The sequence below is a fragment of the Mustela nigripes genome, chromosome 3 (genome assembly GCF_022355385.1).
Source record: "Mustela nigripes isolate SB6536 chromosome 3, MUSNIG.SB6536, whole genome shotgun sequence".
In the NCBI taxonomy this organism is placed as follows: Eukaryota; Metazoa; Chordata; class Mammalia; order Carnivora; family Mustelidae; genus Mustela; species Mustela nigripes.
Window position 1 is genome coordinate 77,356,886 of NC_081559.1, and position 24,511 is coordinate 77,381,396.

Here is a 24,511-nt window from a genome sequence, read left to right on the forward strand (position 1 = left end):
TGAAATGTAGTGCAACTTCTTCACTTCATACATGTGTAAACATACATTATGTGTAAGACCATTTAAATTGCATTTCAAGTGAGGTAAGGAAAATTCGCATTTAATCTTGTGATTTCTTTTGCAAAACAAACCGTTCTTTTCTAAGCAGAATTATCATTCCCTAACTGATCTGTTTTATAAATGTTTATGTCTGCGTACCCGTTTCTCTGAAACTATATATGGAAGACTTACAACGGTCGTATGTTCACTTCACAAAGGACTCCACCGGCTGCGAAAACAGGCCAAAAGAAAAAATTAAAATGCACTTTCGTGGGTTTATCTCACAAACTCATACAACAAGCATTTACACAACAAACGCTCTTCCTAGAAATGGTAGCAAAAAAACTCCTAAGACTACTTTCGAAATCTACAGCAACCCCGCAGAAATTCTATAAGCAACAAACCGAAAAGAGCCCCGCAAAGTAATCCGATTTACGCTAACACTTGTCCTTCCACTAAAAGCAGCTGCTATACTTCCTTCAACCCGTTTGGTTATGGTCACAAGTGATGCCAATCCAACAACACAGCCAGAAAATGACTGCATTTGAGAGCGAGGAAATACCCGTCGTCTCTCCAATTACGTCTTCTATTTTCCCCTGCATGAATAATAAAGCTAGATTTAAGCAGCAACAATAACAAACTCAAGCAGATTGTTGGAGTCGGTGGAAAGAATGCAGATTTTCGGCTGACCGGAAGAAGAAACAGCAACCAATCGGGGCTCGTTTCTCAATGGCCAATTAAACTTCGCCTTACTCGGTCGTGCTGAAGGGAAGCGGACCTGGAAGTCTTTGTCTCCGGTGTGCGGCCGCCATCCCTTGGAGGGGATTGAACACCTGAGGCTCTGTTGTTGTTTTTTTTTTTTAATTTGACGGTGAAGGGACAAGAGGTTCCGGCCTTTTCCAGTCTTGGCTGGATTTGCTTGTATTTTGTTCTTAGCCACTGCTCATGTAATGCACTCCCTTAACCAGGAAATTAAAGCGTTCTCCCGGGATAATCTCAGGAAGCAATGTACCAGGGTGACAACGCTAACTGGAAAGAAAATTATAGAAACATGGAAAGATGCCAGAATTCATGTTGTGGAAGAAGTAGAGCCGAGCAGTGGGGGTAGTTGTGGTTTTGTGCAGGATCTTAGCTTGGACCTGCATATTGGTGTTATTAAGCCATGGTTGCTCCTGGGTGAGTATATCGATTTGGCATTAACTCATTGATTCCTTTTAGCGACATTACTTTATCGGTTTTTTTTTTTTGTTTGTTTGTTTTTCCCCCAAATGTGTAATATTCTGTTCTATCAGCTATTCTGCTGAAAAGCTGAAATGTTTCCTTTTTTAGATTGGGAACTTCCATTAGCTGGCTGGTGATGTTTCTGCCCCACAATATATCCATAAGAAGCATGGATTCTAGTACCACATGGCACCTGGCATATGGATTTTAGAACTTACCCTTTTTTTTTGTTTTGTTTTCGTCTCTGGAGGATGGCATGTTAATGTTGTATGTTCTTGGATTATAAATGGATATAGCCTTTAAAATAATCAAATTAGAAAGAATGCTTTTATTAGGCAAAGCTGTAAATAGTAAGGGTTAAGGGTATAGAAAAGTTAGTACTTGAAATTGCGGAATGTTTGTTTGCTGCCTCTGCTGTTACAAATCATGGAATGCATGCCTCCGATAGCCACCTCTATCGAAGTACCTGTTTTTGGAGTGTTAAGGAGAAATTGTGTTTTCATTTCATAGCTATGAATTTGATAGTTTGATAGTGAATTTCTTGTATTAGGAAGAATATTGCTTCCCTACATAAAGCACGGTTGGCAAATAGTAAATGAAACAGTTATGAAAAGCTCAAACTTGTTAGCTTGGCAAGAATGTGGCATGGCATTCTTTTAAAAAAAATTAGTGTGTTCAAGAGGATTTGAATTATTTTTCATTTGTGAATAGAGAAATTAAGACTTGGAAAGATTAATGATTTGCCAGTATTTATGCAGTCAAGCCATTCTTGAGTAGAAAGAACACTGAACTGGGAGTCAGAAATAGCCAGGTCCTGTTGTGAAGTGCACAGTAGCATCTTTTAAAAAAACTCTCGGAAGTAGGGATTATCAGCTCCATTTCACAGATGGGACCTGAATTTAACAATAGTCAAATAATTTGCACAAGGTAACACACCTAGTAAATAACAGAGCTGGATGGACCTCAAGCTCAAGTCTGATCCACTCCTGCTCTGCATTGTCGTTTAGACTTCCTCAGGGAGTCCAGGTTTTCAGTCCTGCTCTACCTCTTGGTAAATAAACTAGCACAAGTCATTTGTTCTTTCTGGTCCTCCAAGAAACCACCTGTAAAACTAAAGTAAAGGTGTCTGTTTCTCTCTTAGGTTTATCCTGAGGTTGTGAAAAGTTTCTGAAACAAATTAATTGCAAGTATACATATGAGTTTTTATTGTATTATGTATTACATGAATTGCTACATGAGATATCTTTCATTTTAAATAAATATTTCCAACAAGTTTCTGAAGCCCCATGAAAATCAAGGGATCATTTAATTAGTCTAAAGTTTCATCCAGGACTTGCACACCATTTCTAGGAAAGAAAATACGCCCAGGCACATTTTTCAGTTATATGGCTTCCATTGTAGTAATAATGATTTAAAATTCTATTGTAGAATTTTAAAATACCGTTTCACTCTCATGAACTTTGTTTATGATTTTTTTTTAAAGATTTTTTAAATTTATTTACTTGACAGAGAGAGATCACAAGTAGGCAGAGAGGCAGACAGAGAGAGAGGAGGAAGCAGGCTCCCTGCCGAGCAGAGAGCCCGATGCGGGACTCGATCCCAGGACCCTGAGATCATGACCTGAGCCGAAGGCAGCGGCTTAACCCACTGAGCCACCCACGCACCCTGTTTATGATTTTTTAATCTAGACTTAATCCAAAGTGAGTTGATCAAGGTAGTATTCTCATATTGGTATTGGAACCCTTCCCAGAATCCTGGGAGAGTTCTGGGAGAGATTTCTGAAACTAGACCCTATATGGTCTCCTCTCTGGACCAGGAAATGGGATATTTATTAGGTACACCCTCCTTTCCTGTGAGAGGTAGATGGACCCTTTTCTGCCTAGTTACAAGTGCCTTATTCTTGAGGGACGCATGAATGATTACATCTTAAGTTCTTCCACATGAATGATACAGGGGTTTTTTCTGACCAGACTGAGTTTCTCTCTGGAGATGGGGGGATTGTTTCTAGGTTACTTCAAAGAGCTTCCTTTATCTCTTCAAAGCAGCACAACTTCCACCTAGGACTATATAAAATTAATTTTTGTTTTCTGCAGGGAATAAAGAAAGTGAAGCCGTAAAACTAACCTTTTTCAGTTATCTCATAAATTCAGACCAGCTTCTGCATTTCAAAAATCTTATCTAGGCCCTTGAACTATCCAACAAGTTGACAAAAAGATTATAGCATTTTTGTCCTAGGCTTTTAAGATTATATTTCTACAACAAAATAACTAGGACTTTTCTTAAAACCAACTTACTTTGTAAAAGTAGAAAATTTCATTTCTCTTGGGTAGTTGAAAAGTACATGTATTATTTGTCATATATATATTCTGTTAAGAAGTCCCAACTGGTGATATTTGAGGTCCTCTCTTCAATTCTAAGTGAAAATCTTAGAATCTTTTATAAGGGTATGGAGAATTTTTGATATCTAGGAAGCCCCGTATTCTTGGGAGGTGATAATAAATTAAATTTGTTTAGCTCTTTTATTTTGTGCAGTTCTTCCGCAAATATTCTTTTACTTTATCCTTATAGTAATTTATGCTCCTGTGTTTATTCATTTATGAATGCTCACTCCTACAAATTTTCTCAAATAAAACATTTCTTTTTTGGATATCATTTCTTTTCCATTGCAATAATGGTTTGTTTTTGTGATGATGGCAATAGTGATTTATAAAAAAAAAAAGAAAGAAAATAGTGATTTATAAATTAAGACATACTATATCAGAATTTATACAATAATTAGTACTTTCATAAAAAGAATCTCTTTTTAAAAAAAATATTTTATTTATTTGACAGAGAGATAGCACAAGTAGACAGAGCTGGCAGGCAGAGGGAGAAGGAGAAGCAGGCTCTCCACTGAGCAGGGAGTCTGATGTGGGGCTCGATCCCAGGACTCTGGGATCATGACCTGAGCTGAAGGCAGAGGCTTAACCGACTGAGCCACCCAGGTGCCCCCATAAAAAGAATCTCTTAAACAGAAACAGATGATATGTATATTATGACGGCAAAATACTATAAATACCTCTTTATATTTCCATAAGAATCCTTGGCCAAATAATGAATATTAGTGGCTTGAAGTATCAATGTAAAAAAAAAAACCAACCCTGTAAATTGTTATTATTAGCCCTCTTTGTTTAATTCTTTCCTTATACATCAACTTTTTAATTATTTTCAAAACTATTCATACAGTAAAGTACTTGGTATTTAGTTTTATGAGTTTTAACACAATTATGATTAATGTAGCACTGTTAAAACGGTAAAATTCTTAAAATTGATACTTATTTTTCAATCTCAAGGTAGTTTATAAAAGAATAACATTTTACTTTTTCAGGAAAAAAAGGAACACACACAAAAATAACACATTGTCAGGACACCTGAGTGGCTTAGTTGTTTAAGCATCTGCCATTGGCACAGGTCATGATCCCTGGGTCCTGGGATTGAGCCCCACATCAGGCTCCCTGCTGTGTGGGGAGTCTGCTTCTCCCTCTCCCTCTGCTGTTCCCCCTGCTTGTGCTTGTGTTCCCTCTGTTAAATAAATAAATAAAATCTTTTAAAAAACAAACAAACAAAAATAACAAAAAACAATTGTCATGATATATGATTTATAGTATTTATTTTTTAATGTGTCTTTCCAATAAAACTTTAACACAGGACTCTAACACAAACCAGTCACTTAAAATTGGAGAAAAGCTGATGTTTATATCTAGAATTTAGAGAGAATTAACTTGAACTGTAATACTACCAAGTAATAAATGTAACATACAAACCAATGATCTGAAATCCATTTATGCTGACTAAAATTGTTTCCCCACCTATTAACACTCATAATTTTCTTATTGTTTGAAAAGGCAGAGCATACAAGTTGCATTTATTTGGCCTCAAGGATACTAATTCTGTTTCAATAGAGTTCATATTCTGGAAGTGAGTTTCAAAATGTAGCAGCCAATTCTGAAATGTAATCAACCTGTTGTGTTTGGGGTGTGTGTTTAATGGAAATGATCGAAGTATCCAGCTGTGATAAATATAATAATGGCAATCTATTGTTAAAGAATTTCATTCATGCATGCTTCCTTTTTTTTTTCTCTTTAAAGAGACAGGCAGAGTAGAATTAATTGTTATTTAAGAGATTATTTACATTTAATTTATTTGAAGCCATTTTCCCCCTGGAGATGGTTAGAACTTCCTGCATAAAATTGAAAAATTATTTTTAAAAATTTTTTATTTAAAATATTTTTATTTATTTATTTGACAGAGATCACAATTAGGCAGAGAGGCAGAGAGAGAGAGAGAGAGGGGGAAGCAGTACCCCCCCCCCCCCACCCCTGTGCAGAGAGCCTGACAGGGCTCGATCCCAGGATCCTGAGATCATGACCTGAGCCGCAGGCAGAGGCTTAACCCACTGAGCCACCCAGGTGCCCCCCAAAATTATTTTTTAATTATGAAGTATTTCAAAGGTATAGACAGTTAAAGACAATAATATGACAAACAACTATGTATTCAGCATCCAGCTTTTAACAAATGTTAATATTTTCATAGGCTAACATTTAGGAATAAAGTTAAATGTAGGCTCAGTAAGGAAACTGAGTTTCAGGTTACAAGGAGATTACTGGCTTTTCAGCTACCCAAAATCACTTAATAGAAGCTGGCAGATTCCTTCGGTAAGGTAAGAAAAATATTGTGCGTAGAAATGGATCCTAACTTAGGAAAGAAATTCTTAAAATCTTTAAATAGTAAATGTCCAATTTTTTCAGTTTCAAATTGTTTAACTCACTTTAACTGGTTATCTCCTATTTGGACTTGCTTATTAGTTAGAGTCCTTTTCCAGGTTTGGTAGATCTGGAGAGCCAACTTTGACAGGAAGAAATGGTAAAAGGGGGTAGCCCTATTGGTACTCGGAAAGTGGCTAGAATTCATAGACCAACAGTGTTTGCTCTAAGCTATTGGGTATTCCCAAACCAAAGGGCATTAAGTTTTTTTGTGGATGGCTTTTTAAATACCCTTTTTTAAGTTACAAAAGAAAGAAATATTTATTGTAAAAAAATATAAATTAACATACAGAAAAAAAATCACCTGTAATCCCACTGTAAACATTTGTTCTATGTTGTTCTATACTTCCTGTCCATTTTTAGGCATTTACATATTGTTTGTTTTTATAAAAATAGATTTTGTAACCTAATGGTATCACCACCTAATATATTGAGAATGTATTTCCATGCCATAGATACTCTTCTGCATTTTCCTTGTTTTTTTTTTTTTGTTTGTTTGTTTGTTTTTGTTTTTTTTAAGTAAACTCTACCCCCAATGTGGGGCTTAAACCCATGACTCAGATCAAGAGTAACATGCTCTACCCACTGAGCCAGCCAGGTGCCTGTGCATCCTCATTTTTTATTTCTTCTTCTTTTTTTTTTTAAGATTTTATTTATTTCACAGAGAGAGAGATCAGTCACAAGCAGGAGGAGTGGTAGAGGGAGAGGGAGAAGCAGGCTCCCCGCTGAACAAGAAGCTAGATGATGTGGGGCTCTATCCCAGGATCCCAGGATCATTACCTGAGATGAAGGCAGACACTTAACCAACTGAGCCATCCAGGTGCCCCGCAAGATGAACATTTTTGAGTGAATATTTCTAAATTGCCTTTTAGAGGTTGGATTGAGGTCCTTCCAAGTTGCATTTTTAAAATAAATAACTAATAGAATTGCTGCAAAAATTAATTTAAAAAGTTAGAATGATTATTTTATGTTCAAGATGATATGATTTATTTCTTATAGGGTCACAAGATGCTGCTCATGATCTGGATACCCTGAAAAAGTACAAGGTAAAAAAAAAATGCTTCAGATCTGGCACAATGGATAGGAAGTATTTTAATTTTTACATTTATTTAGGAAACTATTAGTCCATATCAGACTTGGGGTTTTTTAAAATCTATTTATTTAGTTTTAGAGAGAGAGAGCACAGGGAGGGGCAGAGGGAGAGGGAGAGAAACTTCGGTAGACTACTCACTGAGTTTGATGTGGGGCTTGATCTCACGACCCTGAGATTGTGACCTGAGCTAAAACTCAGGAGTTGGATGCTTCATCGACTGCACCACCCAGGGGCCCCCACTTCAGAGTTTAATTGATAACATTTTTGGCTGTCATTTTAATAAAGTTGCAACAATTATTGTACCTAATTAAAATGTGTGGATTTATAATCTGTCTTTCCAATTTTATATTCTCTCTGTCTCCCTTCATGTATTCTTTTTTTTTTTTTTTTTTAAAGATTATTTATTTATTTATTTGAGAGAGAGACAGTGAGAGAGAACATGAGCGAGGAGGTCAGAGGGAGAAGCAGACTCCCCATGGAGCTGGGAGCCCGATGTGGGACTCGATCCCGGGACTCCAGGATCATGACCTGAGCTAAAGGCAGTCGTCCAACCAACTGAGCCACCCAGGTGCCCTCCCTTCATGTATTCTTATGAACCAGATTTCGAAGCATGTTTTCTTAACTCTGTTTGTGTAGTTCCTTTGTGTAGGATAGACTTTCCTCTTCTTTTCTTGTCCAAGACCTACCCATGCCCGAGTCCCAACTCACATAATCACTTCTTCTTCCCCAATGCTATCTTTTCCTACCCTCAACTATGTGATTTATTACTTATTTCAGAATTTACTAAAAAAATTTCAGCCATCTATTTTGTCAAACAGTATTTCAGCATCATGGAGTTGCTGTGATTTGTAGAATGCAAGAGGTTTTTAGTCACATGAAGCTTATGATTTGAGAGGCATAGAGGGAAGAAAGACAAATAAGCAGCTTTAGTCCAGTGTATTTTGTGCTTTGATGGGGAAATGCAGGTGCTGTTGCAGAGCATATGAGATGATGCCCTTTGTCCATGTTTGTTTGGGTTGGGTTGGGGATTGTAAGATCAGGGAAATCTTCCTGGAGGGAATGATAACTGAAGTTTGCTCAGAATGGCATGGGGAGGGAGCAGACAGAAAAGTGTTCAGTTAGGAGAAATGCTTTGTTTGGAGGCCCAGAAGAGAAAGGTCAGTGCTTTCAGAGATGGGAAAAAAAAAGTTCAGGGGCACCTGGGTGGCTCAGTCGTTAAGCGTCTGCCTTTGGCTCAGGTCATGATCCTAGGGTCCTGGGATCGAGCCCCATATCAGGCTCCCTGCTCAGCGGGAAGCCTTCCTCTCTCTCTCACCCCCCTCCTTGTGTTGCCTCTCTCCCTATCTCGCTCTCTTTCTGTCAAATAAATAAAATCTTAAAAAAAAAAATTACAAAAAAAAAGAAAATTTCAGTAACCCAGGAATTAGAGAGTGAGAAAGAAGGAGACCAAGAAACAAGGCCAGACATGTAAGCAAGAGTAAGATCATTAAAGTCCATGTAAACCAGAGTAAACGCTTTGGACTTTTCCAGAAGTCTTTGAAATTCTTTACCCAGGGGAGTAATAGGATCAAATTTGCAATTTGAAAGGTTCTTGTCAGAGGCATTGTGGAAAATAAATTGGAGTGTTGCACAAACTAGTGTGGAGAAACTAAGGGGGCAGTTGCAGTAACCGTTATAACTGCCTGACAGTAGAGATAATGGCCTGGAATTGCATATGGTTATGAGAATTACTGTATCTCCTAATAGAATCCATCTTAGATGGATTAACATAAGTAGAATAAGTTTCAAAGTCTTGTTTAGTAAGTTAATATTTCTCAAGGAAAAAATGAAAAATTAAAAAACTGATAAATTCATTCATTGGCAAGTGTTTCATGATCTATCCCCTCTTAGGGTACACCAATTCAAATTTGCTTTCACCCGGGTGATGTGAATCAAGCAGCTGTTTAAAAGATCCCTCTGAGGGCGCCTGTTGGTTGATTCCCTCTGTTGGCTCACTTGGTTAAGTGGCTGCCTTCAGCTTAGGCTGTGATCCCGAAGTCCTGGAATTGAGCCCCATGTTGGGCTCCCTGCTCAGCAGAGAGCCTGGTTCTCCATTTCCCTCTGTTTGCTGCTCTGTCTGCTTGTGCTATCTCTCTGTCAAACAAATAAATAAATAATGATTTAAAAAATTAAATAAAAGACCCCTCTGTCTCTGTACATGTGGCCCTATTAGAGGCCTAAAAGAAGCAAAGGTAAACTGAGCAGCTAAGTAGAGGGTTTATTGAAAAATTTAGTGATTTGGCAAAACTAGATTATTCACTTAAATGGATGGCACATTTCGAAGGGATATTCTAGAACTTAAGTAAAGTGCTATAATTAATAGAAATTCTCTTGCGGAGGATCATTTCAGAAATTTCAATAGGAATTTCATTTTAATGTTTGGGTATAGTAATAGTAGTTGTTTTATTGGTAAGGTATCCAAGTGCCTGGTGTGTGCCCTATAAAGCACTGTGAAAGATGGAAGGTTGAGTATAACATAAAATGTTCCAAGTTACTTATTGCTGCATTGTTCATAATAGCAAATCATTGGAAACAACCTACTTGTTCATTGATAGTGAACTGTTTAAATAAACAATAGTGTACTTAGTGTACTTAGAATACAGTATAGTTATATAAAAGAACATTAGTAAATACTGATATGAAAAAATCCCCAGGATAAATTTAAGAGAGAGGGGAACCCAAGGTGTTGCCTTTGTGTCAGAAAGGGAATAAATTATTTGTCTAAAGATGCTCTAAAAGATATACAAAAAACCAAAAAGGTGGTTACCATTAAGGTGGGAGATAATGGAGTAGATAGGGACATGGTGAGAGCAAGATTTCTTTATGTTTCTTTTTTATAATGTTCTGATTTTTTAACCATTTTCAAAATACAAGATTTATTAAAATTGGAAATAAGAATGCCTAACTGTGAGGATTAAGTGTGATAACTTATATCCTGGCACATACTAGGTTCTCGATAAGGGGCTACTACTATCCCTGTTGCAGAAGGCTTCCCAAGAGCAATCATTGTTAGGACCTCCATAACTACATTTTGGAAGTATGCTTAGAAAGGGTTTTAGACTGGATGCCTATTACCACCACCACCTGTGACCTAGTACCATTCTTTTTAATCAGAACTAATCAATACACATGTAAACTGCATTTCCCAGCAGTTTCCCAAACTCCCCAGGCATTGGTAATCCACAATATTTGTAAAGCACTTTTACTTTTCAGCAGGTTTTCCCAAGATTGTCATTTGTTTTTCTCCATAATCCTGTGAAGATCTATAGATAGTGAGAGGTGTATGTGTTTGCGCTTGTGCATATATATATATGCACATGAATACATCCATATATAAAATTCCTCATTCCTGGTTTTTTGGGAATGTACAATACAATTGTAAAGACAAGGCCAACACATCGATAATGTAAAACATTGGAAGCTGTTACATAATAAGGGCAGAATCATAATGCTGGTCAGAAGTATACTGGCTGTGAGTGACTTGACATAGATAGGACTTCACTGGGGAAAACAGAAGGACATTTCAGACTTTATCTTCTAAAAATATTTTTACCTTTCTTTCTAGTTTCTCCTGTCTCCTTATTTAAGAGTCTTTCTTGAGTAGACATATGAGATGTTTTCTGTTTTTCTTCCACAAGGCAGTTAGGTCAGTAAATGGCCTATGGCCTGTTTTCATAAGGCCTAAATCCTGGGTTGGGAAGCACAGAAACCCGAGTAAGGAAAGAGAACGTGTATAATGCTTTAGGGGGATCTCTGGAATCTGAGGGCGGAAAGTAGCTATACTGGAGAATAGAACGCCATGCAAGATGGTGCTTCTCTCCCACAGGCATCATGGTCCCTCTCTGCAAATCTACTCTTATTATTTGGGAGCAGAAAATTTGCAGCTTCTTTGAGCACTTAAAAGAAAGTGGTTATCTTATAGCTATCAAGTTTGGGGATCAAATAATTTGGTTAGTCTTGTTTAAGTTGGGTGTCTGCCTGAATGCAGTCAACTGTACTAGGGGGAGGAGTATGGCACTGTCAGAACCATATCTATGAGAATAGTAGGGGCAAGAGAGGTAGAGCTGGACACATAGTCTAAAATATGTGTGAAGTACATGAAAATACGGAGATCAGGCAAAACCTAACACCCATGTTGAGAGAGAGAATAAGCACAGTGAAGCATGTCATAACAAGAAACAGTGCCTTATTTTCCTGATCCATTTTACTTTTGGAATCTTTTAACTGACTTTCCACATGGCTCCTTCCATATGCTTGGTAGGCTGTAGGAAAGGAACTCAAATGCACAGATGGAGTAGAAGTTTGCTTTTGTGTACCATTGGAAAGAAAATCTTTCATGACCATCCTTTCAACCAGACTCATTCACTGGAAGCTCTGGGTTTGAGGCCCTATGGCATTGACATCTTTTAAAACCTCACTGAGTGATTCAAATGTGTAGCCACTCTTTTTTTTTTTTTTAATTAACATATAATGTATTATTTTTCTCAGGGGTGCAGGTATGTGAATCATCAGGTTTCATAGCAATCACCGTAGCACAGATCCTCTCCAATGTCCAAAACCCAGTCACCCTATCCCTACCCTCCCACCCCTCAGCAACCCTCAGTTTGTTTCTTGAGATTAAGAGTCTCTTATGGTTTGTCTCCCTCCTGATCCCATCTTATTTCATTTTTTCTTTCCCTACCCCACTACTCCCCACCCTGCCTCTCAAATTCCTCATATCAGAGAGATCACATGACAATTATATTTCTCTGATTAACTTATTTCACTTAGCATAATACCCTCTAGTTCCATCCACATCATTGCAAATGGCAAGATTTCATTTCTTTTGATGGCTGCATAGTATTCCATTGTCTGTATATACCATATCTTCTTTATCTAGTCATATGTTGATGGACATCTAGGTTTTTTCCATGGTTTGGCTACTGTGGACATTGCTACTATAAACATTCAGGTGCACACGCCCCTTCAGATAAATACCCAGTAGTGCAATTGCTGGGTCTTAGGGTAGCTCTATTTTCAACTTTTTGAGGAACCTCCATATTGTTTTCCGGTGCGGCCACTCTTGAGAACCATCGTATTTTTAATGAATGTGAAGGGAAATTGGGACTTAGTTACTGAAAGGGAATTGTGTTATTGATATACTTCCCTTATTCAAGTTTTTTATATGGCTATTCATTGATTTTCCCAACAAATATTTTAGGTGCTTTCTGTGCTAAGGTCACTGCTCACTCACAGAGCTTACTTTTTTTTTTTTTTTTTTTTTTTGACTCAGAGACAGAGAGAGATCACAAGTAGGCAGAGAGTCAGGCAGAGAGAGAGGGGGAAGCAGGCTCCCCGACGAGCAGGGAGCCCAGTGCAGGGCTCCATCCCAGGACCCTGGAATCATGACCTGAGCCAAAGGCAGAGGCTCAACCCACTGAGCCACCCAGGTGCCCCTCACAGTGCTTACCTCTATAACAGTGAGTAAACCAAACATGGTCCCTAACCTCTTGGAGTTTCTAGTGCCATCAGGGAGACAAATAATCTCAAAGCGGGGAGAGTTATAATTAGGGTGGGTAGAGGGTGCTATGGGAATACAGAGAATTAGCACTTCTGGTGAGGGAGGTATCAGAGGTGGCTTCCTGCACATATTATTCAAGTGAATTACACTTAAATTGTTTATCCTTGTTACAAATCTCAACATCCCATTCTCTTGCCTAATATTAATTCATAGCTAAGTTTTTAAAAATCATCTTTTTTTTTCTCTTTAAGGTGACTCATATTCTCAATGTTGCATATGGAGTTGAAAATGCTTTCCTTGGTGACTTCATATATAAGAACATTTCTATACTGGATCTGCCTGAAACCAATATCCTGTCTTATTTTCCAGAATGTTTTGAATTTATTGAACAAGTGAAAATGAAGGTAAGTTTTGTTTTGGTCCACAGTTCTTCAAAGGCAAAAATTTTAAAAGACAAGTCCATTATTCAATCTTTATAATGAATACATAGAGAATCACTATGAAATTTCCCCCAACAATTTTTTTTTTTTTTTTAAGATTTTATTTATTTATTTGACACAGAGAGATCACAAGTAGGCAGAGAGGCAGGCAGAGAGAGAGGAAGGGAAGCAGCCTCCCTGCCGAGCAGAGAGCCGGATGCAGGATCCTGGGATCATGACCTGAGCTGAAAGCAGATGCTTTTACCCACTGAGCCACCCAGGCACTCAGAGATACTTACTTTTAACATTAATTTCTCATCTTCCTATAGCTTCCTGAGAAATGGTAGGAGATGAAATTCTCCACTTACTGAATTTTCCTGTGTTTATATGTACTTAGATTTCCTTCGATGGTTTATAACTACCTGCTCTCTGACCACTTTGCAAGATAATCAGATGGAGTATGGGATGGACGCTGCTGTAGTCCTTTCAATGTATTTATGAAGATTAATTTGCATTTTTATGGGTGTGGTAGGGATATTGAATTTATGCATTTTTAACAATAGAAAATTATAGGGTGCCCTAAAGACTAAATGTGTATTGCTCTATTGAGATTGTATGAAAATGCTGATAAGAAGCTGTCCATTGGTTCTCTGATTTTAAAAGACCAACAGATAATCTCCTACTTCAGCTTTGGTAATAGATCCAAGTTAACACTGGGCTTCTAGGTTGGCTGTTACTAGTAATTATACCTTGAAATGAGGTCACTTTTAGTTAGTATATAATTCTTACAAACTTTATGTGACATAAGTAGATGGGAATGTAGAAGCATTTACAGAGAAAAGTTAACTGTCCTGGGGTACCTAACAATTAATGACACTTAACATCAGAATCCAGCTTAGTTGAATCTGGGTAATGATTTCCCTTCTACCTTTTCTCCTTTCCTTTTTTTCTTCCTTTGCCCCTCCTTCTTTATATTTAGTAAAATTTACTGAATGCTTTACATGTCCAGCACTGTTCTAGGTGCTTTCCTTTAGATTATCTGGAAAATATAAATCTATTCAACTCTGTCATTCAGCTTTATTTAATAGCGGATATTTAGATAAAAGAAGAGGAGGAAGGTTTCTAATTCAAGGCCTAATATTGGCCAGTGTTTTCTCTTATGAAAACCTCTATGAAGTCTAGATTATAACATTCCAGTGTGTCAGTTGTGATAGTGTTAAAAATAAACATGATCATGTTTCTCTATTAGCTGCTTCTCTAAGGAGATGTGGAATATGCCTTAAATGGTAAAAGAAAAATGTAGGCATCATCCATATGCATATTCATATTTGAAGACATGTACATGTTGCAAGTAAATTGTGGAAAGGGTAATAATCAATTAAAAGTTTCCTTTTCTTGGGTTTCCTAAAAAAACAGAACCCGAGAAAAAGATTAAGAGCTGGTGCTTCATTTGAAAGAGGGAATCCATGGGCAGTGAGAGTGGGAAGAAAGGGAGGTGACTCAGGAAAGGTTGGGAAGCTGCGAAAGGATGATGCATTTTCCTTGCTCAGCACAACTGCACAGGGAGCTGCCGGTGAAAGAGTTGGGTGCTCAGGAGGTGTACCTCCTTTGCTCCTGAAGTCATTCCGGCAGGGAGGACAAAGAAACTGCACCACTGTACAGACTTTGGGAGGGAGAGAAGAGAGAATTCATCTGGCTCTCTGTCAGCTCCTGTTCTACACGATCAAACTTTGCCCACGGGGAGGTAACTAATACCACAATTCCAAGTTACAACAATCCACTCCTTTAGCAGCTGCCTTGAAGCCAAACTCAGTAGTCTGTGGTCTGACTTTTCATCCACATTCAGAAGCAGCAGGAGAGTCCAGAACTCAGGGCCTACTTGTTTATGCAGAGACCACCACAGGGGAAGAGCCAGGCCTTCTTAGGCAAGCAAAACTCATCAGGCCTAAGGGGAGCAGTTGGCCAAGAAGTGGAGGCAGAGGTGGAGAAGCTTAGGGTCCATGACGTGATGGTACCAAGAGAATCTGAGGAGGTACCTAAAATGTTTCTGCTATAAAATGTATTAGAATTCCATAATCTGTTCTAATTTTCTCAAGCATTATGTTTTATACTGCAGTCCTAAACTCAGCCTATATTTCCTTGCCCTGAAAACTCTGCTGTTCAGAGTAATACATACTTAGTTTTAGCAATAGAATTCTTGAATTTTTTCATTTTTTTCTAGAAGAGATCCTTTCACAACTTTCTCTGTTGTATGTACAGATTTTATTAAATGTGATTACTCAGTGAATTAAATGTCTTAAAACTACCTTTCTAGGCCCTATACTTACTTGTTTTATCTTTCCACATTCAGCTGCCAAAAGGATTCTCTTCTCTTTTCCCATGTCTTTTCTCATTGTTTTCTGTACTTGTAAAACCCTATTGTTTGGTTTCTCTGCCTTTCCTCTATCTCTGCCTCACGCATTATTTGTTAGGTTTTTGCATTAAGAGACAGAAATACACATGAGAGGAAAGTAGTAGAGTAACCTTTGTGGCCTTAAGAGTTCTTTTATGAAAATTTACTTGACTCCCTATTTTTATGTGCAGAAGGTTTTGTTAATATGAAAAGGTGTATTTGATATTCCATGTTTACTCTATTATTCATTTTATGTGATGTGATTTTAAAAACAGGATGTAAGTAAACAATGTCATTGTAGAAAAATTTAAAAATACAGATAATTAAAAGTTTACTGTCCTTACACCGTGTAGACGTAACTACTGGTTATATATATATATATATATATATATATATATATATATATATATATTTTAACATTTGATATCAAAAGACTCATTTAAAAAAGACCTAAACTTGGCTTGGTTTATCTGTCAATAAATATTAATTACTTATTCTGAGAAGATATGAGGGAAACATACATACTACTGCCCTCACAGAGCTTGCAGTCTAGTTGAAAAGTTATTTACAACAGCATGAGAACAAAGAATGCTTGATAAACTAGAAATACTTTTACATGATTTCTACCTGCCCAGAGCAAAATGATGATTCAAATTTTTAAGAGAACACTTTCTTTTTGGAAATGAAAAACAAAATTAATTTATTTGCTTGGCAAACATTTATGGAATATCTATTATGTGCCTAAAACTGCACTAAGGACACAGCATACAAAGATGGCTAAGGTATTCCCCTGACCCCATCTCACTCAGAAAGAGACAGACTGCTTAGAATAGAACCCACTATTAGCTAGACCAAGAAGTAGAGCAGAGGCCTTCTAGGCAGAGGACAATAACTGGTGTAAAAGAAAAAGTTTCTTTATAAATTTTTAAATTATTACTATTTTGAAGGGGGATCAAAAGCCAGTAACTTTCCTGAGAATACTTAGGTCAGATACTTAACCCACTGAGCCACCCAGGAATACTTAACATTATTAAACATGAGCCGACCATGGATACATAGTATGTAAGGCTGAAAATAAAGCTTGTTTCATTTGCAAAGACATATTGTGACTCAAAACTAATGACTAGTATGTAGTCAGGAAATATTAAAAATGACATTGAATGATATCTCTTATTTCGCTTACAATTTTAGGTTTCTTTTGAACATCTGATTTGTTTTGAGATAAAAGAAGTTCCTTGCTAGTTTTCATAATTTACTGTAATATGATTTTTAAATGCCTTTAATCTCATAAAAATGAGCTATTATACAAAGTAAGAAAGTTGCATGTATGTATAGTGACTATTGGTGTTAGCCCATCCTGTACAGAAACAGTTAAAATTTGGAAATAATCATATATATAAGAAAACAATTGAAATTGTCTTTTTGATATGGGGATTTTCAAAAGATTAACTAATTTTATTGTGAATCATTTGGTTTTCTTGAAATGAGAAGCATTTGTAAATTTATTGCAATAGATTAGGAAAGGAATTTTCAACAGATGTTCAATTGTGAGAAAACTACCTTGCAAAAGTGAAATGATCCTATGAGTCATAAATACGGTATTGTTAATATATGCTTTGGGTAGAGACTTAGTTTAGGTTTTATTTTTTCTCCCTACCCTGTTCCAATCTTTCTTTTGTGTTGTACCAAAAGAAGAATCAGGAAATGAAGTAACTAAAATTTCTAATTCTGTAAGGTGTGCTTCCAGTTCACTTCATTTTGCTTAGATAATTAACTTTTTAAAAGCCTGAGACAAGACAGCCTGATGAGTGCTTTTCCATCAGCTCCATCATTTCATTATTAATGCAGTATTACCCATCAGCATTGGTCTTGCACCATGTCCCTTTTCACATGTAAAGTATCATTTGCAAGTTATCCGAGACATTTTTCATTTATTGACCCGATGCTAAAGTATCTAATTGCCTTTTCTACTTCACATTGTCATGAGCTGTTTGTGTCATCATTTTACTACCTCATAAATTTAACTTTTTTTTAAGTTACTCCCTTCCAGAATAAAGTATATCCGAGGGTAGAAAAGTTTTTCCTTTCTGGTCATTTTACATAGATTGCCAAGCCAGTGACACTGGTTTCTTTGTAGGAACACTGTGTGCCTATGATGTTTGGGTCTTTCTGTTTAATGTTATGACTATGGTTTTATTTATTTCTATACGTATATTACCTGTGACTTTTATTTATGGATGTGTATCTCCTAACACAGGCTTTTACATATACTTTACTAGATTACTTCAGTTTGATAAAAGATACCTTTTTCAAAATTCCAAATACATTATCAAAGCATTTCAATCCCTGGGGCGTAGGAAGAAAAGTTTTTTGATGGATTAATTGATTTTTTCCATTCATTGCTTATAAAGAATTGTGTTTTGGTCATTGAATACATTGAATCAAACAAATTGATAAAATGAGTATTTTTAATAATTTCAAGTAGCATAAGAATGCACAAGTGATTTAATAACCTTTCTAAGTGAATAATGGGGATTTTTGATTGGTTTTATTGCAGGATGGAGTGCTTCTTGTTCATTGTAATGCAGGAGTTTCCAGGGCTGCTGCAATTGTAATAGGTTTCCTGATGAATTCTGAAGAAATTTCATTTACAAGTGCTTTCTCTTTGGTGAAAAATGCAAGGCCTTCCATATGTCCAAATGCTGGCTTCATGGAGCAGCTTCGTACATACCAAGAGGGCAAAGAAAGCAATAAGTGTGACAACATACAGGAATTAGAAAGGGGTGACAGTTCATAAGTTAAACTCCGGCAGATAAAGGACAATTCTAATTGCTGAATTAGCCCCTATAGCCACCTGTCCCCTTTTTTGAAGAGTAGACAGAAAAACTTCCTTTTGTCTTGTGTTTTTCAAGTGGAAATGGATGTTAATTGAGTGTCTTGAGCTGGTGTATAAACACATTTTTAAATTATATCATGTTTTCTTTGGTATTAAATATGTGATTCAACAGTTCTTTAATTTGCTAAGAGAAGAAGATATATTACCAATAATTGATTTCTGTAGAAAAAAAAGATTTACATTCAAAATCTTTATTAGAGCATGAAAAGATTTTTCTATTGCAGTAACTGTTTCCATGAAGGAAAAAATTTGAAGTACTACCTGACTTACTATTTCAGAGGGAGGTAAATTTCTTTGTAAAGAATTTGAGATTAAAAATTAATACCTTAAACCTCCCAAAAGAGATAACCCAAATCTGCAGGTTAATACAGTATAGGTATACTATACAGATATAGTATACCTTGTTTTATTGAACTTTACTTCATTGTGCTTCGCAGATGTGTGTTTTACAAATCAAAAGTGGTACTTCTGCATCAAAGAAGTCTGTCGGCACCATTTTTAATGAGAGCATTTGCTCACTTAGTGTCTCTGTGTCACATTTTGATAATTTTCAGTCTTTTAAACTTGTTCATTATAGTTGTATTTGTTATGGTGATCTGTGATCAGTGATCTTTGATGTTACTATTGTAATTATTTTGGGGTGCCACGAACCAGACCCAGTAACAGTGAACTTAATTGATAAATACTACATGTGTTGTGACTGTTCTACCAGTTGGCCCTTCCTCCATCCCTCCCTCTCCTCGGGCCTCTCTACTCCCTGAGACACAACAATATTGAAATTAGGCCAATTAATAATCCTACAATGGCCTCTAAGTGTGCAAGTGAAAGGAAGAGTCGCATGTCTCTCACTTTAAATCAAAAGCTAGAAATGATTAAGCTTAGTGAGGAAGGTATGTCAAAAGCAGAGATAGGTCGGAAGCTAGGCCTCTTGCGTCAAACAGTCAGCCAAGTTGTAAATGCAAAGGATAAGTTCTTGAAGGAAATTAAAAGTGGTACTCCAGTGAACACAAGAATGATAAGAAAGCGAAACAGCCTTATTGCTGATATGGAGAAAGTTTTAGTGGTTTGGATAGAAGATCAAACCAGCCACAACATTCCCTTGAGCCAAAGCCTAATCCAGAGCAAGGCCCTAACTCTCTTCAATTCTATGAAGGCTGAGAGGGGTGAGGAGGCTGCAGAAGAAAAGTTTGAAGCTAGCAGAGGTTGGTTCATGAGGTTTAAGGAAAGAAGCCGTCTCTATAACATGAAAGTGCAGGGTGAAGTAGCAAGTGCTAATGTAGAAGCTGCAGCAAGTTATCCAGAAGATCTAGCTAGGATAATTAATGAAGGTGGCTACACTAAGCAACAGATTTTCAATGTAGATGAAACAGCCTTATATTGGAAAAAGATGCCATCTAGGACTTTCATAGCTAGAGAGGAGAGGTCAATGCCTGGCTTCAAAGCTTCAAAGGACAGGCTGACTCTCTTGTTAGGAGCTAATGCAGCTGGTGACTTTAAGTTGAAGCCAATGCTCATTTACCATTCTGAAAATCCTAGGGCTCTTAAGAATTATGCTAAATCTACTCTGCCTGTACTCTATAAATGGAATAACAGAGCCTGCATGACAGCACATCTGTTTACAACATGGTTTACTGAATATTTTAAGCCCACAGTTGAGACCTACTGCTCAGAAAAAAAAATTGCTTTCAAAATATTACTGCTCATTGACAATGCCCCTGGTCACCCAAGAGCTCTGATGGAGATGTACAGTGAGATTAATGTTGTTTTCATACCTGCTCTGCAACCCATGGACCAAGGAGTCATTTCAACCTTCAAGTCTTATTATTTAAGAAATACATTTCGTAAGGCTATAGCTGCCGTAGATAGTGATTCCTCTGATGGATCTGGGCAAAGTAAACTGAAAGCCTTCTGGAAAAGATTCACTATTCTGGATGCCATTAAGAACATTCGTGATTCATGGGAAGAGGTCAAAATGTCAACATTAACTGGAGTTTGGAAGAATTTGATTCCAGCCCTCATGGTTGACTTTGAGGGGTTCAAGACTTCAGTGGAGGAAGTAACTGCAGATGTGGTAAACATAGCAAAAGAATTAGAATTGGATGTGGAGCCTGAAGATGTGACTGAATTGCTGCAATCTCATGATAAAACTATAATGGATGAGGAATTGCTTCCCATGGGTGAGCAGTGAAAGTGGTTTCTTGAAATGGAATCTACTCCTGGTGAAGATGATGTAAAGATTGTTGAAATGACAACAAAGGATTTAGAATACTACATAAACTTAGTTGATAAAGCAGCAGCAGGCTTTGAGAGGATTGACGCTAATTTTGAAAGAAGTTCTGTGTGTAAAATGCTGTCAAACAGTATCTCATGTTACAGAGACATTGTTCGTGAAAGGAAGAGTTCATCAGTGAGGCAAATTTCATTATTGTCTTATTTTAAGAAATGGCCACAACCACCGCAACCTTCAGCAACCACCACCTTGATCAGTCAGCAACCATCAACATCAAGGCAAGACCCTCCACCAGCAAAAAAATTAAGGCTTTCTGAAAGCTCGGATGATGGTTAGCATTTTTTAGCAATAAAAATTTTTTTAATTAATTTAAATATTTTTAAGTTGAGATATAGACATTGTTTCTTTAAAATATGCTATTGCACACTTAATAGACTACTGTGTAGTATAAATGTAATTTTTACATGTACTGGGAAGCCACAAAATTCATTTGACTTACTGTTGCAATATTTGCTTTATTATAGTGGTCTGGAACTGAACCCACAGTATCTCTGGTATAGGCCTGTATTTACATAGTGGTTACAGTATTCACAAAGTTTTTATATCCTTTCATGAAAATGTACTGACTTTTCACTTTTAACTTAATTCTATGGCCTGTATTTATTTTTTATTTTTACAACTTTTGTATAGATGTTCTGTCTTATGTGATGTGAGCTTATGCTTCTTTTGGTGATCTGGTGGTCTCTTATGTTTTTTTTTTTTTTAAAGATTTTATTTATTTATTCGACAGAGAGAGATCACAGGTAGATAGAGAGGCAGGCAGAGAGAGAGAGGGAAGCAGGCTCCCTGCTGAGCAGAGAGCCTGATGCGGGACTCGATCCCAGGACCCTATGACCTGAGCCGAAGGCGGCTCAACCCACTGAGCCACCCAGGCGCCCCTCTTATGTTTTTCATATCCTGGGTCCCTAGGCTTCTGTTTTTGGGTTATATGTCATAGTTTTTGGTCTCCTTGGATCTGTGGGAAAATATTTTACACTGAAAGATCATGCTTTAGGTATGATTTATTCAGCTCTCTTTTCTAGTTTGGTATTCTACTAGAGAATATATTTTTAAGGAAAGAAGAGTTATGGTTTTGTATGAAAATTTAAATACTTTGTTAGAAAGCCTAAAATGATTTACAATTTTATCTCTGGCTAGAGGCTTTGAATAGTTTTCTTTTCTTTCTCTCTTTTTTAAATTAAGTTTCCATATTGGCAAGGCTAAACTCTGTACATTATAAATTTGCTTAAAGATATTATTTGAATTCTTCAGAATAAGGTGTACTTAAAATTACAGTAATTAAGATAGAATTTATTTAATAGCTTTCAGATAGTCTTTCATGACTTAGAAAATTTCATTGCCATCTAGATTTTATTAAGAAAGTCTTGAGCTCTTCTTAAATACACATTATAGAAAGCAAGCATATTCCTATGTGTAAGTTGGAAGGTGCACATTGAGTACCTCTATGTATTTGAGACATCCTGTCATCCTGTCAAGGATGCCATCACATGCAAAGCTATGAACTTTGCTTCTCTTGAGAAGTAGCATAAATGTATGTAATCAACCTATAGTGAGCTCTTTGAAGCAGACCAAGGAGATAGAATCTTAAGAATCTTAAGAGGCTGATGTGTAATGTTGTCTTTATGGTTAGTATTGCTGAGGGTTTGCTAAGTGAACCTTTTTTATTCACATGAAAGCATTTATTTCTTCTGCTAGGTGCTTTTTAGTTTTTAGCCATTAAATATGATATGAAGCCTGACTAGAGCTTGTTCATAATGAATAGTATATTATTTATGTTTCTGGTTTGTGTGCTTAGTTGTTGCCTGTAGTTATCTGGTTATGGGGCAAACACTTATCTTCCGTATCATCTACAGAAGTACTTTGAACATCAGTATTGTTTTATCTTAAATGACAGTAATTGCTTATCTAAAATAGATAAATAGATAAGTGAATTTAATGCAGTCTTTTAAATTAGGGGTACTATATAAGGCAATGGTGTGTCTCATATATATATACACACATATGTATATATATACGTATAAAAATTACACACACAGTATTTTTCTTGTGTGTCCCATGGATATGTCACTCTGTCAGACCTAGTTATAAAAAGAAAATTGTTTAATTTTGATCCTCTTTCATTTTAAAAATGTAAAAAAAGGGCGCCTGGGTGGCTCAGTTGGTTGGGCAACTGCGTTTGGCTCAGGTCATCGTCCCAGAGCCCTGGGATTGAGTCCCACATTGGGCTCCCAGCTCCATGGGGAGTCTGCTTCTCCCTCTGACCTCCCCTCTCATCCTCTCTCTCACTCTATCTCTCTCTCTCTCTCAAAATAAACAAATAAAAAATATTTTTTTAAAAATGTAAAAAATATATATATACCAAATATAGGTCTGTTTTGAGGCGAGGAAAAATGTTTCAAGGAGCTTTTGCCTCTATTTTAAAATAGATTTTTCTACCATTTTTAAAGGGAAGAGGAAATGAAAATATCAGTTGCTTTTAAACATTGAAAAGAAATCTCGAGTCTTCTTAGCAAGCTAAAAAAAGTGAGTAGAATAAAGGTACTATAACATAAGATAAAATTATATTTATTTGAGGTTAATATTTTTTTTAATGTTTTGCTAACCTTGTGCTTTATTATAGGTTTGTGATTACATATAATTTGAGTTGAAAATCCAAGAAGTATTTAAATTTTTGGAAGACCGAAGAAATATTTTTCTTAGTTTTTTTGGGGGGGGGGCAAAATTTAGACCATTATACTAACTCAAAGACAAAAATTTCAGGGAAAATGGAGTATGGTATTTAAAATTGTTATTATAGTTTTACTTTTGCATCCCTTCTTCCCTTTTGAACCTGATTGAAATATATGGATATAGAACTTGGAAGGTATTTTTGCATGTGACATAGGGAACTTACTGTGATTCTGATGGATAATTTCAGTGGTGGTGGGGAAATTTTCTGAATTTGTCAGTGTGATTATTAGTAACTCAAATGGTTCAAATATATAAAGTCCCCCTCAAAAGTAACTTCTCCAAATATTCAAAATGTAGCAAATACAAGTCACAGTATTGTTTTACAGTATTACTCTGAATTAATGAATTAACACCTTTATGAGCAAAATTGTAAAAGAACAGAAATACAGCATAATGAATTACAGGTTAGGGGCATCAAATCTCCACATAGTCAAAACTCCATGTATAACTTTTGACTCCTCCAGACTCCCCCCAAAATCCATGTATAACTTTTTTTTTTCACGTCTAACTTTTGACTCCCCCAAACTCTCCCCAAAATCAATGTATAACTTTTGTCTCCCCCAAAACTTAACTACTGATAGCCTACAGTCGACCGGAAGCTGTATTACCAATAAGGTAAACAGGTGATACATTATGTACTGTATTCTAATAAAGTAATCTAGAGAAAAAATATTAAAATTATAGTGAAGAGAAAATAAATTTATGGTACTGGACTGCAAAAAAGTCTGCATGTAAAAGGGCCCATGTAGTCGAAACTCATTTTTTTCAAAGGTCAACTGTATTTGGTTTGTTAGGTGAGTCTAAATAATTTTTGTGCCCAAAGGATCCTGAACATATTTAGTCACTCTAGTTATTTAAGAATTTAAACAAGAAGATCTTAAAGTTATATATTCTTACAGTACATATAGGGGCATTTAAAGTTAACAAATTTATGTTTTTTTCCATTGATATACTTTTAAGAATAACTTAAAAAGTTTTCTATTTCAAGTGACTCTTTGACCTACTTATTTTGTATCTGTATTTATAATGTATGTACCCTTTATTGTTTCTAGGTATTGATATACTTTAATAAAAAATAATATATTTACTA

The 24,511-nt window shown here is 36.4% G+C and overlaps 2 protein-coding genes across 2 annotated transcripts; both read left to right on the forward strand.

The window, feature by feature from the left end:
- The first annotated feature begins 803 nt into the window (after positions 1-803).
- On the forward strand, positions 804-24,511 carry DUSP19 (dual specificity phosphatase 19). The gene is made up of 4 exons (XM_059394304.1): positions 804-1,215; positions 7,062-7,108; positions 12,946-13,098; positions 18,063-24,511. Exons 1-4 carry the CDS (start codon positions 990-992, stop codon positions 18,300-18,302), a joined length of 666 nt encoding a protein of 221 aa, XP_059250287.1. The 5' UTR covers positions 804-989; the 3' UTR covers positions 18,303-24,511.
- Positions 19,204-24,511, forward strand: LOC132013889 (tigger transposable element-derived protein 1-like). The gene is given in 2 exon segments (XM_059394302.1): positions 19,204-20,962; positions 23,139-24,511. Coding segments are annotated over 2 exon segments (1,773 nt in total). The 3' UTR covers positions 23,153-24,511.